This window comes from Saccoglossus kowalevskii, chromosome 3 (genome assembly GCF_978046115.1).
Source record: "Saccoglossus kowalevskii chromosome 3, keSacKowa6.1, whole genome shotgun sequence".
NCBI classification, from domain to species: domain Eukaryota; kingdom Metazoa; phylum Hemichordata; class Enteropneusta; family Harrimaniidae; genus Saccoglossus; species Saccoglossus kowalevskii.
The window spans coordinates 15016818-15035162 of record NC_140643.1 but is presented as its reverse complement, the minus strand read 5'-3'; the positions used below and the strand labels follow the sequence as shown (position 1 = coordinate 15035162).

General features: G+C 36.8%; 1 protein-coding gene across 1 annotated transcript; it reads right to left on the bottom strand.

The window, feature by feature from the left end:
* Positions 1–5241: 5241 nt before the first annotated feature.
* Positions 5242–11437, bottom strand: LOC100369111 (beta-1,3-glucan-binding protein-like). The gene is made up of 10 exons (XM_078006683.2): positions 11094–11437; positions 9507–9586; positions 9328–9402; positions 8820–8886; positions 7780–7962; positions 7552–7629; positions 7303–7420; positions 6455–6526; positions 6009–6153; positions 5242–5801 (listed from the first exon to the last, which is right to left on the bottom strand). The coding sequence occupies exons 1-10, from the start codon at positions 11362–11364 to the stop codon at positions 5577–5579; spliced, it is 1314 nt and encodes a 437-aa protein (XP_077862809.2). The 5' UTR covers positions 11365–11437; the 3' UTR covers positions 5242–5576.
* Positions 11438–18345: the final 6908 nt, after the last annotated feature.

Genomic DNA, 18345 nt, shown 5'->3' with positions numbered 1-18345 from the left:
TAGCAAAGTGAAGCAAAGAATCTTTGTTTTCCTAAATCGTACAACTACCCCGTAATTACCCCAATCGTTTATAGACCATGCGTTTCATTACAATTTATTCAACCAATGTATCATTCTTAAATGAATGAATGGAATAATTGTATTTTCAAGATTCAGTCAAAAAAAATGTGATGATTTTCAGGATGTTTGAACAAAAGTTAAATAAACCATCAAACCAAAGCATTTGTAGATGGTCATAGGAAAGCATCTGTATTCTAGATAATATGACCCTTCTGATGCAGCTATTAATGGATGAATACAAATTATGAAATACTGCTGTAAATAGTCATGTCAATTTGAAATCATGGGGTTGGGGTGGAAAAGTGACTGGTGCAAATTTTCACGTCTTATCCTTTCATTTTCATTTTTTCTTGAATGTGCAAACATCTATTTTCTTTCAACGCTTTGCATGCAGGTTGTTTTCTTCCTGTGTCCAGCTTGCAATCTTCTGGGCACTTCTCATGATTTTAAATGGTCGACCCTTAAGTCACTGTCTCCCTGATGTGTTGTATTCTGCTAGTAGTCACTTTCTCATGGAGTAACCTTATCAATGGTGTAAGAGTGACGGCAATGAGCTTAGATTGGTGGCGCCTAACAACATATCTGCAGTACTCGTATTAATTTACTATTCAATTTTTTTCGTAGAGGGCGCCTTTTCAAATTCGGTGTTCAGGGCTCACACCATTAATTGAAGCTCCCTAGACGACAATGTTAACATATGAGGAGATTGCTATATGAAAATTATAAACAAAGTTGAAAACATGACTCAAAAATGGGAAGTCAACATGCCAGTAATCAACCACATGTAGAAAACTAACATGTTGGCCAGCTCAAACTCTTGCAAATCTCAGGTAAACGACACCTACTGTTTTGGATTGCACCTAGAGAAATCACTGGAAAAACATCAATATTAGAACATCCAAATACACACAGAATAAACCCAAAGGTACACAGCCGCCAAGTAATAAATAAAAGACCACATATTAGTTTCACCTTTGAAAAAAATATTTAAAAAATGTCATTGGTTCTTGCAAGGCATTTAAATTGAACGATCATTGGTTAATGTGGCATGAGACCTACAAATGATAACTACGAAGAGTGCCATATACACCTATTGCTACTCAGGTATAACAGGTATGTATGGGGCTATAGATTTACGTATAGACGTGTGTTGTTTTCACAGGCACTGACATGTGTTTGGTTCAAAAACTGTTTTTGCCAAAAGCGCTTGCCTTTTGGGGATAGAGTGGCAATGTTCAGTACATTACTTAGTGGTTTCAGTTTAGATGTGTAGTTGTCAAAATAATGGTGTTATTTTATTTACATACTTCTAAAATGTGCTGATAATGCCGTTTACGGAACGGGTAGTTATTGGACCCCCTTTCCCGTTGAATCTGAAATACTAGTATCTACATGGTGGTGTGGTTCTGTAGATCCTCACCATTGACGTCTGAATCAGAATGGTCCCAGAGGAAAGCCATCTACATATATAATCCATCTTGGGTGATTAACATAGTGATCAAAGGAGAGAGTCTTTGGAGCGGTTCAAGTTGAGACCTGAACCATTCAAAATGACCTACTGTATAATTTCTTTATATAAATTACCTATTGGGGGACGTGCCACTAAAATAGGTACTGTTTTTCAAGATTTAAGTTCTGCCCCAAAACGTATAAATTCAGGGTATAAATAAATATCTGGCAGATTGTAGCTGTCAGGGGTAGGTGTTCTCATGGAACTATAAACCCCGGGGTTTATACTTCCATGGCGTTCTTAAATGCTAGTAAATATGGATCTATATGCAAGTAACGAAATCCCGCGTAAATATGGTTATATTGTTTCAATCGCGTTTGATTCTAACTCCTCATCGTTGCTAAGCACCCATGCTACCTACTACTGAATGTCATTCATAGAATGTTGATGTACGCATTAATCGATGGGCGGAATGTGACTGATAGGAGGATTAGATAGTTAATTGTTACCGTGACGGTAGAACCACGCGCGTGCCCCCTTCAGCCCACTTCAATAGGAGCGCTCCCCTTACCGAATTTCTGGATCCGCCAGACGTAGAACGGAGAAACAGTGAACTAAGTTTTGGTGTCCGCCCGCAGACGTGCATGGGCCGATTTTGTATAAAGACAAAACATATTTTCATACATGTACACGCCCATTTGTCGTTAATTTTAACGACCGACTGACGGACATAGTTTGTGCCCCCAAAAGCATCTCGTAGCATTATAATATCAGGCTAGATTTGACTTAAGGCAGTTTGTTACCATTAAAAAATATTCAAAAATCCTCGAAATCCAGAAAACGGGTTTCGGTTATTCTATTGTTCAAAATTCGGAAATAAAAATATATGGTCACCAAAGTTTTCCACAATACGACCTCAAAAAATGTATCAAAAATGCGTTTTTTGAGTAGTTTACATTTGTTTTCTCTGTTCGGTGACCTATGCTAAATAATGACATGTAGTGTCACGAAGGCTATATATGACTGTCACGAAAAATGGGAGAATTTTGAATGTAATTTTGAATATTATCCATTGAATAATGTGTTTACATGGAATCCTATGGAAAATGTTCCAAAATGGCCGCTTTTTATTCTGCATATTTGGGAGCATGTAAAAACGGGAATCTCAACAACTAAATGTAGCGAACTACCTTAAGCCAATTATTAAGACACCGAAGCCATAACATTCCAGCATTACCCCCCGACTACATCATTACACAGGTTTATACACAACACTGTATTCTCCTTACCATGACGAGTGATTTTGAATTTACAATCATAAAACTCGTTTATGACATTTGTTTTTTGCAGGAGCGGTACGCATAATTTTATTTCTGCATTTGAATATACTGTATATTGGCTCACAGGTTATGTGTACCGACCTCGCGAACGAATCGCTTGGTGCCCGACGTGGAGTCATATTGGTCCGGTAGCGACTGAATGAACATCAGTACACGGAAGTGCCTTTCTAGTTTATGGGTATTCCCATGACATGTCACAACCATAAATGTCGGGGTATGATGCATGACGCAACAAAATGCATAGTGATACAGGCTGTAATAATTACTGTGTATGATTTCGCTTTGACCTCGATGACTGTAGGTCACATTCGTATTACACCAGAAGTATGGTTACTCCATTTTCTTGTTGAATGACTCCAGATTGAATTTGATTATTGTATATTACTTTGTGTGTTGTTGAAGTCATTCAGTAAGGCAATACGTATATAGCATGGTATATTACTTTGTGTGTTGTTGAAGTCATTCAGTAAGGCAATACGTATATAGCATGGTATATTACTTTGTGTGTTGTTGAAGTCATTCAGTAAGGCAATGCGTATATAGCATGGTATATTACTTTGTGTGTTGTTGAAGTCATTCAGTAAGGCAATGCGTATATAGCATGGTATATTACTTTGTGTGTTGTTGAAGTCATTCAGTTAGGCAATGCGTATATAGCATGGTATATTACTTTGTGTGTTGTTGAAGTCATTCAGTAAGGCAATACGTATATAGCATGGTATATTACTTTGTGTGTTGTTGAAGTCATTCAGTAAGGCAATACGTATATAGCATGGTATATTACTTTGTGTGTTGTTGAAGTCATTCAGTAAGGCAATACGTATATAGCATGGTATATTACTTTGTGTGTTGTTGAAGTCATTCAGTAAGGCAATGCGTATATAGCATGGTATATTACTTTGTGTGTTGTTGAAGTCATTCAGTAAGGCAATGCGTATATAGCATGGTATATTACTTTGTGTGTTGTTGAAGTCATTCAGTAAGGCAATGCGTATATAGCATGGTATATTACTTTGTGTGTTGTTGAAGTCATTCAGTAAGGCAATGCGTATATAGCATGGTATATTACTTTGTGTGTTGTTGAAGTCATTCAGTAAGGCAATGCGTATATAGCATGGTATATTACTTTGTGTGTTGTTGAAGTCATTCAGTAAGGCAATGCGTATATAGCATGGTATATTACTTTGTGTGTTGTTGAAGTCATTCAGTAAGGCAATGCGTATATAGCATGGTATATTACTTTGTGTGTTGTTGAAGTCATTCAGTAAGGCAATGCGTATATAGCATGGTATATTACTTTGTGTGTTGTTGAAGTCATTCACTTAGGCAATGCGTATATAGCATGGTATATTACTTTGTGTGTTGTTGAAGTCATTCAGTAAGGCAATGCGTATATAGCATGGTATATTACTTTGTGTGTTGTTGAAGTCATTCAGTAAGGCAATGCGTATATAGCATGGTATATTACTTTGTGTGTTGTTGAAGTCATTCAGTAAGGCAATGCGTATATAGCATGGTATATTACTTTGTGTGTTGTTGAAGTCATTCAGTAAGGCAATGCGTATATAGCATGGTATATTACTTTGTGTGTTGTTGAAGTCATTCAGTAAGGCAATGCGTATATAGCATGGTATATTACTTTGTGTGTTGTTGAAGTCATTCAGTAAGGCAATACGTATATAGCATGGTATATTACTTTGTGTGTTGTTGAAGTCATTCACTTAGGCAATGCGTATATAGCATGGTATATTACTTTGTGTGTTGTTGAAGTCATTCAGTAAGGCAATACGTATATAGCATGGTATATTACTTTGTGTGTTGTTGAAGTCATTCAGTTAGGCAATGCGTATATAGCATGGTATATTACTTTGTGTGTTGTTGAAGTCATTCAGTAAGGCAATACGTATATAGCATGGTATATTACTTTGTGTGTTGTTGAAGTCATTCAGTAAGGCAATACGTATATAGCATGGTATATTACTTTGTGTGTTGTTGAAGTCATTCAGTAAGGCAATGCGTATATAGCATGGTATATTATTTTGTGTGTTGTTGAAGTCATTCAGTAAGGCAATACGTATATAGCATGGTATATTGTTAAATATGACATTGTATGCTGGTATAAACACTGAATAATAGTCAAGTAAAATAGACAACACAATGCCCGGATGATGGCCGGTACGCGTGCGCATTAATTTCTGGTATGTACAATATTGAAAAAAAGATACAATTACCAGAGGACAAAAATAAGAAAAACAGTTTTACATATATTTCTGCTATTTTCAGTGAATACATGCATACTATGGGGTATCAATCCACAGTGATTTTTGTAACAATACCACCATAACAGAACGTTCTAATGTCACAGGTATTGAGTATATGCGACGCAAACTCTTCTTTAATTCACAAATACTTTATGTTTCATTTTAGCTTATTTTATCAACTATATACATAATTAACATCAAAAGACAAGCAAGGTGGATTGACCAATTTCAATATGATTCTTAAGATACAACTATAGCGAGTATAATGACGTTTTTGTCCGTGTATTGAACACATAGTGAGCAAAATATACGATATTTTCAATTTTGATATTATATATAATACTAGTATTAAATTGGAAGAATTATAACTGAAAATGAATGCGAAAAAAGTAAATAATTTTTATCAAAACAAAACTTGAATATATGTTTAAAACAGCGCCCGCAGTACGATTTTTTTCAAACAGTTTACTTCCCTCTCCACACTCGGACACTTTTGATCTGCATGGCCGCACTCTCTCCGTTATTCACTTCCGGGTTCCATGTTGGATACCAGAGATTCCTGGCCTCCCAGAAGTCTTTTGCCGCCGTCGGAGAATCATTGCTCCACGGTTTGGGATAACCACCATTTATGTTACCTTCCCAGAAAAAACCATTGGTACCACCAACAGCAACGTTCATAACTATGTAGAACTGAAATAATAATAATAATAATAATAATAATAATAATAATAATAATAATAATAATAATAATAATAATAATAATAATAATAATAATAATAATAATAATAATAATAATAATAATAATAAACTAGTAATAGTGATTAAAATTATTATATTGGTGTGTAAAATACACTGTTTACACTAGATTCGAGCGTCGCTGCACGACCTTATGTTCACCTCTTTATCAAATGGCGCCATTTTATTTGGACTATTAGCCCATGGGTTCATCACATCTGGTATACTCTCATGCCATCCACCGTATTTGTAGAACCCGTCTTTACCTGGGTCGACTTTTAAAATTAATTCGTCATCAACAACAAATCTGTGGACAAAACCAAAGAAACCCAGTTTGTTATATACTAATGAGGGCGATGTTCGTCGGATGTTTAGTTCTCTTGTTAGGATGGGAATTCATTCAGACAGCGGATGTTCGTTATCTTCTTAAAACTTTGGCCTTTTTTAGGTAACTGATTGTTACGAAAATAAAATAATGTAGTCTAAAATAAATCTGGCGATCAATTATGTTAGTTAGAATTTACTGGTTTTATTTGTAAGCCTAGCTACTTAGTGGCTTACTTTTACAATTATCAATGATATACTGATTCGTTCATTATCATACGTACTTTATAAAATCCTCGGTCCATTCAAAACCAAATTTGTGAAAATCCGAAGCAAACGTTCCAGTTTCCAGCACCCTAAAATAACGATATGATGACACAGTTTTATATTACTGCAGTATATATATGAATAGCTAAATACACCCACAGTGCCTCCAATGAGAAGCGTCCTCTACGACAACGCGCTTCTGTGACGTCGTAACAGGATTTAAATAAAATAATTTTCTATTACTTTATCACTTTTCTCATTTTATATCTTATTATTATTATTGAAACCTTATTGTATTGTTCATTAACTTTATTTCGAATGTAACCAAATTAAGCAAAGTCAATTTTCTGAACGGTTGGAATAAAGCATTTTTTTTATCTTTTTATCTATTAATGACTGACGTATCTTTGAGTAAGCAGTGTCTTCAAATATAAAACTATGTTGTTGTGTAATCGCTCGTTTAAAATTTAATTAGTAGAAATCTAACAAATAGTTTCAACGCGCTCAAATGTGCTTCGTCGGCCGAACAAGAACAAATGTGCAAAATAGAATAGACCACTGTGCAAGCGGGTGTATCAATCGACGCGACAAAAATAAGATTTTCTTCTATCGACTATCAGGAAACTTACAAATTTGTATTTTCCGCCTTGACAAAGCAGGCGTATTTTTGCATGAAAGTTGTCTTTAAAGCTGTGACGCCACTGAAAGGTTTTGTCGCTAGAGGGCGTGCCTTATAAGAACGGCGCATTATATACGGTCAAGCATTTGCATCGGATGAGCGAGCATTATTAGCATTATCAGTATCCCGATTCCATCTATGACGTAACATGACATAACAATATTCAAGTAGTGTTTTGAAACGTACTTTGTCGCATGCGTTTTGTCCCATCCATTCCACGGCCAACATGGTCCCCAGTGCATTGTACTACCCATGCTATCCACACCCTGTGAAACACCGTCAGGAGATTTATAGTCCACGTTACCTGCAATTATAGTTTATTTCATTCATTATAAGATGGTTTGGTTAAAGTTCGTACAATCATGTGCCTGCTATACGCGATGAGGTTATATTCGATTACTAAATTATTAGTATTATTAGTAGCTTATTATCTACCTTTGGTTTCAACAATATCAATTTCCCCGGACGCTGGCCAATCACCATATTCATTATACTTCGGTAACATCCATATTGCTGTGAGAAAAATATTATAAAACGTAATTTTCCCCGAAAATCGGTTTATCTTGTTAGGGCCCTACTTTGCCGCCTTGTAATACGTTGATTGTAAAGTTTCTCGTATCATTAGTAGAACGTGTGTTCCTAGGCTGAAGGGAAACTATTTACCTGGCCATATCCAATCACCCTGTGGCATTTTTGCTACCACTTCCACTTTACCATATTTTACACTAAAACTGTGAACTGTTCGTATCCTCGCTGACTGTATGGGATTCACTATGCTGTTGCCATCTCCCGTACGTGAACACCCCCACCATGCATTGCCAGTACAGAGATTAGCCGGCGTATGACCTGCGAAAATATATTGAGTACATTGATAGCGGTAAGTGTTCACTAAATGCGGGTGATTGTATACTTTGTAGGTGTTGTTTCTTTACGACTAACAAGCCAAACTGTTGTATTTGGAATCTCGTGAACTGTCAATGGTCCGAAGACATAATTTTGTATTTTACTGAACCTCGGCAACGACAATAGTAATACCTGTTGACGTACTCGAGGGGGTAGGTGTGCTATTACCAGTGCGTGAAAGGTAGTGACGGTCGCCGATACGAATGCAATGCGATGTATACAGCACATTTAAAGCGCGGTAGTCGTTGCGCTGCGCATGTGCAAGATATATGGGTCTCATATAAACAAAGATGGCGACTTTGACTGTTGCGCAGATCAACGAGTACGAACTGAGACGTTTTCCAAGCTTTAATAAGGTAATTTTCATGTTATTGGAAGGCATCGAAGGAGTCACTGGCGGTAATCAGTGCAAGTCGCTCCCAGGTCAAACATTATACTTGTGATTTCCATTTGAAGAGCGCATTGGATTGTGAGGAAATCAATGTTTATCAACACAAATATGGCACATGCGCAGCGCAACGACTACCGCGCTTTAAGATACAGTTGTTTCGAAAGAATACTGTAAAACATGTCGTTTTAGCTCGCTTGTTTTGTTTTTTTTAGCTAATTTAGCTAATCTGTAATTTCGCTAATTCGAGATGTAGTTAATTTAACAGAAAGTATATTCTCACAGGGAGATAGTAGACACTTTAGATAAATTAGGATTCTGTTAATTCATGCCAGTGCATGCAGCTATTTCAACGTGTTCTATAGTATATCATGTGGCTATAATCGTCACGGAAATGGTTAATTATGCATACCCCATAGGTCCAGCGTGCCGTGCAAAATGGCGTTCTCGTCGTTATTGAATTTATCAAGAGTCAGAGTCTAGAAGAAATTAAATCATACACAGCTTCATTTAACATTATGCACTAGGATAACATCTCTGCATACTCTCATACAAATATTAAACAGATTTATGCAAAAGAGCAATAGACCAGCCGTGGTAGTCTGGCGCACGTGGTATTCTGTCAGAAGATTTTAGGCTCGTTCGCATTTAGTATATGGCGCACGCGGTGACCGTTTCGTACATACCAAAAATTAGCCAAACGAATGCAACTTTTTCAGTATTACACATTTCTAATAAAAAAAATCACCTGTCATGCCATGTTGTGATAGATAAATAGATATTTGGAGGACGATTTTAGTGATTATTTTACGACTGGCTACGAACGAGACAGTAGATTGTATGACGTACTCGTACAGCAATACCACGTGATAAAATCCACAAGTCGTCTGATGATTAATAATGCAGTGATTCATCATTACCGGTTTGATATACAGGATATTATCTCTGACGTAACTGTTCGAGCGGTTGTTCGTGTAGTATTCAAACTCCCAGTTCTGTAAAGTAGATAATATATAACCATAAACAAGCATTCGTGAGTCGCTCAGAAGATGAAAACAACTTATATACTATTTAGAACCATCAAGGAATTATTACTTACCCCACCGCCCCCTGCCGTAATCTCGTGTTGCCACCAGTCAAATCGGAACGTGTCAAATGTGTCTTCAAATATCAAATCATCTATTAGAATAAATTAAGAAATGATATAATAAGTCAGTCAGTTGTGAAATCCGATTGTCATCACCCAAAGTCGTGATAGGCTGGGAGGTTGTTTCAAATCCAGCTCAGTCACCACGAAGCAGCACGCAGCAGCGTGTAGAACATTTAGTGCTGAATGTCTAGTGTACCACGGTTAATTCTTCTACTACCCCATATGGCAACTGCCCCGGACAACAGCCTCGGGACATTTGCTCCACTGGAAACTTAGTATAAATTCGATATTTTTACGTAATCAGTGTTGACTTCGTAGAAATCCCATATTTGGTGATCACGGCAAATGGCGAAACAGGTTTTCTCATTTTATGGTAGATGTATCTGCGTAGCAACAAGAAAACTACGTTGTTACAGAACGGAATAGAGCACGTGACATGGAATACGATTTATCAGTGCACTCAAAGTTATATAAGGGGTGCTTGGCACTAAGATCGACAGTACTTGAACATGTGGTGGCGCACTTTCTGCATCACTAAATAAGTCAGAAACAGTAAGTTCAACGAGGTGTTTTACCATAAAAATTCTTAATTAATTTAGCTTTCCAGCTTCACACCAAGCATTGATGACGATTATCAGGTATTGTTTCAAGATGACTCAGATAACAGTCAATCAAACAATAAAAAAATGATTTATCGTCACACAATAAGAAGAAATATATAAATACAATATGCGACACAATGCAGTACAATGGATTGATTTATACCATTATATAGTACTTATTCTGTAAATACTATAAACGATTTTATTGTAGGTTAAGGGCAAGCTCTGAAATAGTTGTACAGGCAACCAAATTACACGTAAAGAAAATCGAATTATGAACTTGAAGTAGAAAAATACATTCCAGTACTTGAACTTATTGATCACCAGTAATGTAGTGATTGTAGCATGTATTTCATTATTGGTTTACCCAAGGTCAAATACCGCTTGCACCAAGAGTATATTTTTACCCCAGGCGAGTGTACAACGGGGCTTCACGGTGAGAGGCAAACCCTTGGTTTGGTTGACTCTGGGGTGAACGTATTAAATTGGCATAATGCCATTATAGTAGGATGATTGTTACACAGTCCGGTCACGTAAGTTTCAAACATCGAATGTGGTTTCTATGGCCAAAACATTATATGCCAGAGCCAGAAAAACAAAATGTAAGCATAGACACTAATTTTCAAATTTACCAAATATAATGTTACAGGTACATTGACAAGCACGTTTTGCATTTGATAAGATATCAAAAATGTTTTGTACATATCATACCATAATTAAAATATTAATAGATAACTGTTGAACCATGTCGGGGTGCGTTTTGTTAGAAATAGAAGTGGGTGACGCATTATAAATACACCCATGTATGTCATATCTTTCTAATAGATGAAGATATGCTATCGAATTATATAACAAAAGTTCTTTTCAGTAAATGTCAACGTGAAACATGTATGTTTATTCGGCCCGAAACAAACACTAATATTGTCTTACTAACCTGAGCTACTAAGCGGTAAGTTGCCGGTAGCGTATAGCGCAATCACCGTGATGGCGACGGCGAGAACAACAAACAGGGTTAACACGAGGAAAATAATCAGCGGTTTCGAATTTGTACTTTTCTCAGCACTTGTGTTCTTCGACGAGCTAATATTCGCATAGAGTACCTTGTCTCCTTCTTCTATGGCTAAGTTGTCGTATGACGCAGTTGACGCGTCTTTCTGGCTACCAGAATTACTGGCACTCAAGTTGCTTCCTTGGTGTTCCGCCATGCTTACTTACCCAGTCGATGTGACCACACAAGTGCAGTACTCTATCTTGATTGCATTCATATGTTTTATAGTTACCACAAGAACCATAAAAACAAACTGTGATTCACATTTGAAGGACTGTATGTGATTGGACAAGGAACGGTGGCCTGCTTGCTTAAAAGGCGTCAACACTCATGATAGACTAACTGAAATCTTAACACGTGACAATCTCACGACTCAGTCCAGGCGTGCTGCAATTTTTACATACCTGGTTTGTTGGCTCCATTGCATATTATCACAGTTGGTTTATATTTTTTTTAGTTGATTGAATATAGCCTGATTAGATTATAATAATTTAAATACAATATGCACTGTCTAGTTAAACTCTATGATTAGCCATGATTTTATATATAACGACATACTTACGTAGGCAAATTACTATTTGATTCTCTCCCAGGTAAGACACCAGTAATTCATTGTTATGATTATGCAATTTATACTGTTTTTATATAAAGCCTATAATTTCAACATTACATTTTGGTTGCCAACGTCTAGTTCGAATTACACATTTCGAATTACGTGGATAGAAAAGGGGGTATAGACTAGCGTGGTACTTTTTTTGAAATGATTATTTTTAATAAAACTACAAGAACGTGTTTGTTTTCCGATCTGTCATAATACATGCTTCGTGCTGTGTGTACCACCAGCGCGTTATCACTGGTAAATTTCCAGTTCTCGCGTTTGTCACGCAGATGTATTTCATGCGCCCATTCACATTTAATGGCGATACACATTGTTTATGCTGTGCAATTAATGCTTCATTTAAAAAGAAAAAGCAAAAAAGCAAAAATGGAAATTTCAGTGAAAAAGTTAAAAAAAGGCGTCTACTAGGATCACCTAGAGCTCCCCACATATATTTACGAAGTAGAGTAGTAATCAACACAGTTAACTGTTACAAATATATAACATGTTCATACACGCATTCAGGTCAGGCATAGTTTTTATAGACAAAAGAACACATTACGAGGCAGCTATTTTCAACACTGACGCCGGGTCCTTATATATTTCAAACCTTTGCACTCAAAAATATATATAAGGGGTACATGGCGCTGGGATAGACAGTACTTGAACGTGTGGTGGCGCCCTTTCTGAAGTCCTTTGAGTACGCGTCAGTAAATACAGTCCGTAACAGTAGGTTTGCGCAATGGGTATCAATAATTTTTACCTTCAACAAGTTGTTTCAATATGCAAATCTTATAGTCAATTGGGGTTTCCAGCTTCACACCAAGCAGTGACCATCTTGTGTTGCTTCAGGATGGCCCAGATAAAAGTCAATCAAACAATAAAAAAAATACTAGTCATTTATCGCCACACAATAAGAAGAAGTATATAAATACTTTATGCGACACGGTTAATAAGTACAATGGATTGATTTATACCATTATATAGTACTTATTCTCTAAATACTATAAACGATGTTATTGTAGGTCAAGGATAAGCTCAGGAATATTTGTACAGGCAACCAAACGTAAAGGAAATCGAATTACGAAGTAGAATAGTACATTTTAGTACTTGAACCAACCGATCACCAGTAATGTAGTGATTCTAGATATCAAAATTGTTGTGTGCATATCATACCATGATTAAAATACTAGTAGATCAATAATCGTAAGTTTAACAAAATAAAGGCAGATATTTAATCGGATTATATAACAAAAGTTCTTTTCGGTAAATGTCTCATGGATGTATTTAATGCGTTTCATTGAGATGAGATTTAAACAATGGCGATATACATTGTTTGTGGTGCGGAATTAATGTTTCATTTGGAAAAAAAGCAAAAACGCAAAAAAGAAAATTTACAGTGAAAAAAAATAAAAGATGCGTCTCATAGGAGCACCCGTAACTCCCACGTGCTTTCACGAAGTAGACCAGTAATCATTACAGTTAACTGTTACAAATATGGAAATAATAATTTGACATAAATCATACCCCTCACATTGTTAAATACGTGGACTCTGTACTATAACATGTTCATACACGCATTCAGGTCAGGCATAGTTTTTAGAGACAAAAGAACACATTGCGAAGTAGGTATTCTCAACACTGAAGCCGATCTCCTTATATATTTCAAACCCTTCAATAAATATGTCAACACATGACAATGAAGACAGATTTCTTTTATGACATGGCAAAACTTATGTCACGTGATTGTTATATATGCGTGTGAGTATTAGAATAATAACCCCCCCCCCCACATAGACGAGCATGGCCGATAAACGGCACTACTGACCTGGATATATTTTACTTTCTCTGGCAACCAACGTATGCACCACAATAAAACATGAAGTATAAGTGTTGTACATTTCAGAAAAGGTCTATAGTAACTTAGCATAGTCAGTCTCATTTCTTTTTTCAGTAGTTCAGTTGAAAATCTTTGTACGGAGACATAGTTTAAGGCGATAATCAGAAAAAAATGAACTCTGATGTACACGCTACACCAGACACAAGCAGGTATTATCTCGTATTTAACCTTCACGTGTTTATTCATTTGGTAATGCAGTCATAAATACCATTAATAGGTGGACCTGGTAGGCAGTATTCAAATTCAATGTCTTCCTACTTGTACCCGATAACAAACTGGAAAAGATGTTGCATTCAAAACTAACTTTGATCATGGAAAAACCAATCAAAAAATTAATTTATACTGCGAAACATTTGAGGGGAAAAGATTAGAATAATGTGAGTGGAATTTAGGGAAAACTATGTGAACTTGAATAACTACGAGGTACTCACTGTGGTTGATATAATGACAACAATGTTGTGTACGTACAATGTGTATGAATGTGAACTAATTGAACTGTAATGAAAACAAATAATTATGAATCACTTATTTTCCCGCTGTCCAAGTGCTGGTGTGAGCTTTGCTTACCTGAGCGGCTAAGTGGCAAATTACCAGTAACAAATAAAGCGATTACTATAGTGGCGGCGGTTAGAACTACTATAAGAGTGAACGTGAGAATGATAACTAGTTTCTTAGAACGCATATTTCCATGAAGTACTTTGACTGCATTCTCCCTCTCTTCCATGACGAAAATAATTATATATAATGATTTTCACAGAGCCTAGTGAGCACACCCGTCATTAGCTTCGCCAGCCAAGGTCCGTTTATTTGGCCATCGTCTCACCACTTCACTTTGGTAGATGCTAAATAGCCCAACTATATTTTAGTGCGCCCTCTCTGGCAATACTAGAGATATTTTCTTCAACGCATTGTCCAGTCAAATTGCTCGCTATAGCTGCATTACGAACACAATTGCATAGCAGAAGATTTTCTTACTAATCATAAATTAAGCTGACATTTTGCAATCTGTAACTCGAAGGATAAAAGTCCAACTATTCAGATAAATTCCATTATCGAGACAAAGATATGCATTGTATTGCGAACCTGGTATCACAACCACTCGACATTACCCTGTTATTAACAGGGTTTAGCTAGGGGCCTTGATCAGTGAGGCATGTAGGTTGTACAAAGCCACAAACCACCTATAGGCACACAACATGTATACATTCCGTAGGGGGTATTCGTCTGGATTTTGAGTGGGTGATTGTGTTCCACAGCAAGCTGACAACTGAACTCCAAAAGCTCGACCGTGGGGGCAATTTTGGGTCAGAAATTAGCATTTTGCTTAAATGGCCAAAAATCATCAGCTCGATTGCAAAATTATTTGTCAAAACATTGGCGCATACTCGTATACATCAGCTTGATTCGAACAATTGAACTGCATGACCGGTTTTGATATATATATATATATATATATATATATATATATATATATATATATATATATATGTATGTTGTCACAGTCTGACATTCTTTTCGTGATTTCGTGATTAGATACTGCATCCAATTTCTGGGCCTATGTCATTTTGTGCTGTGTCCAGTTTAAAACTATCCCTATCATAAAACGAAGATAAATTAAGGTGAAGGTTCTAGCATCACTGTTTTAATCCACAACACGCGATGAAAATAAGTTTACTACAGCTCTCTACGCAGCGTTCTACTTAGTAAATTTACTATTTGGTCCACTCGTAGGGAAGGCACCTGCAGTCTACCTGTTATATTATAGCATATATATTCAGCAATACAGTTTGGTTGCCAACATATAGTTGGTCATTGCTATATAAATTTCAAATTTCATGGGGAAAAAGAGGTATATATCTGCAAAAACCTAGCACCTTTTTGAATGATTGCTTTCATAAAAATAAATACAATGACGTATTGTTTTTTCGACCTGCCAGAATGCAAACTCCGTGTTTTGTGGACATAGTGCCAGAGAGTTGCGCGTTACTAATGGGAAATCTCCAGTTGTCGAGTTGTTCGCTGGCCTGTTTTCCGCGGGACGCATCTCGCGTGACTCATTTATTTTACAATGGCAATACACAATGTTTGTGATGTGGAATCAGCGCCTCGCTTTAAAAGAAAAAAAACAACAAAAAAATCAGTTAAAAAAACAAAACAAAAAACTAAGGAGCGCCCATGCCCCAAGCACATCGATGCGGTTACCTGTTGGAATTATTGGACCCCATTCCAGGACACTCAAGAAATTTTCAAAATCGTTTGACTATAATTATTTGTATAGAAACTCAGTTTGTATGGTTTGCACGACGAACATGGCAGTCATGTAGAATGACAAGTTACTCTTGTGCCATTTATTGTGAACGACAGTTGCCAAACGAGGAGTATTGCAATATGGGTTACTGTTTTGCAAACAAGTTAGAAACGGTGATAATTCAATTGTTACGGTTTCAAATGGTAATCTGATAACAGTGAGCTATATTGCAATAATGCTGGTCGGGCTAGTTTTTCGTCCACAGTATTCTTCAACAAAGTATAGAATATAACTGACTGGAATTATACTTTAAATAATATTTATATAGAATATTAAATTATTAAATTATTGCAGGACTTTCAGACATCTTTGGAAACAGGTCTGTAGATATTATGGGAGAGAAAGACGAAATTGTTAACGGAAAAATCCTGCTATTTATATTGAATTTCCTACTTTTGCTTAGTCACACTATCTTAGAAAAAGACTAAGAGTGGTAATGCAAACAACTTTGTACGATAAAAAAATCATTGATAATTCGTCGGACTCTAGAAGCACATGGCCGAGTCATAGTTGAAATTAATGATTCCAATTATGTTGGGTATCTATGTTGCATTACCGTTTGATATGATAATAGAAGGGCCAACACATTCTGGAAAAGCTGAGAATGCAATGAGCCTACCCCAAGAACGATATTTTAAACACATTAAATATATAACATTATCACATTCACGTATTTAAATTATTCTGGTTATTGCATTTGATCTTGTCGGTGGATGGAAGGAATGTCCAAAGAATGTGATCACACTGTTTTGTTTCTTGGTATTCACCGATTGTATAGTTGAAAGGTTCGATGGCGATGTTAGTTAAACCCAAGTATATAAGTATACTAGTGTTTCAAGGATTAGTGTTAGACTGTGCCAGAATTGTATAAATAAACTATCACACAGAGGATCGAACTAGTTCTATTTCCTGAACAAAGAAATCGCCTAAATATCAAATAGAATGAAACACATAGTTCGTTATGGGTCACACTGCAAATTTGTTCCAGTTTGCCCAGGGTCTTTCTTCGGTCTGTTATAACGCTCCTCGCTCTCCTGGACCTGCACATATAGCTTCACCGAATGCAACGGTTTGTAGTATAAACCTACGCACTTTCTGTTCCTGGTCACACCGGGATTATCACCACTATTAAATGTATCTTCAAGCGTTTTTGCATTCTTTGTCCCATTCAAACTTTACATCTTTGTCTTAGTTTCTTCAAGGGCCACGATCTTTCATTGAAGCTCTCATAGCATATTATATATTAAATGCTCATTCTCTGTCTCGATCATTTGTGTCGGTCTCGGATAGCGCCTCCACTCTACCAATCATTACATATTGTCACAATCCGTACCAATATAGTGTCATCCTCAAGTATTAGCTTGCCATGGGCAACATGCACCAATTTTCTGCCAAAACCCCAAAGTAACTTTATCATTGAAATCAAGGACACTGCTCACATACACCATTTACACCACATCGTACCAGTTACACCACAGAGGCATGTTCTCTACTGTTACTACTGTAATAGTTTTAGTCCGATATTGGCCAATTTATATGTATATGTCACACTCACCATAAGGTATCACAGTACTACTACCAATTGTGTTATTGTCAAGGGGCACTGGTATCAACTTATCATCGACTAAATGGAGCCATCTCAACCTTCACGTGCCCTGGTTCCACAGGCTGGTCGCAAATCATTACTTTACTTTACGATCTTGGTGGAAGGAAAAATTATAAGCCATAAGTCCTTTTGCACCAAACCAAAAACAATATTCATGAAATAGTAACCATTTTCACATGTAACTATTTATATTGGTATTCCATGTGGCATTAGCCATTATATCACACAGGAAATCATATTTGGTTCTCTTGTTGTAGTTGATCCTCGAATAGGAACTAATTTCTTCTGCATAACCACATTGTATTCAATAAAACACACAGAGGAAGAGGAAGCACTATCAGGGGGAAATTCTTTCTCTCGGGGTTCTCCACACTTGTCAGGGGGAAATCTCGTCTCGTCTCTCTATCGCGTCCCCTTGAGGTACGGGATCGGGAAAGTCACTTTAACTTTACAGTCAAATAAGGCACACACAACGAAATACGTTTCAACTCTCGTCTTAGTCGATCTTTTGGAGCACTCTATAAGACACAGCGCCCTGGGGAAAAGTCCCCAAGACTCCCACAAGGCTGAACCAAGACTCGCCCAAGACTGGACTGCCTCAAGGCTCGCCCCTGGACTGGACTCTCGACTCTCCAAGACTGCGTCTATCGTGCTGTGCTCCCCAAGACCAACTCAAACTCTCTTTATTCATTTTCAAAATTCTAACCAATTACAAAGCAGTAAAAA

Bases quoted from the DNA above. Each gene is read 5' to 3' on its own strand.
- LOC100369111 (XM_078006683.2), bottom strand. From the start codon at position 11,364: ATGGCGGAACACCAAGGAAGCAACTTGAGTGCCAGTAATTCTGGTAGC. The intron at 7,630-7,779 runs GTAAATAGTTTC...TTTTTCTCACAG, and splicing joins GGGTGATTGGATATGGCCAG to CAATATGGATGTTACCGAAG. The intron at 6,154-6,454 runs GTACGTATGATA...TTTTGTCCACAG, and splicing joins TGGACCGAGGATTTTATAAA to ATTTGTTGTTGATGACGAAT.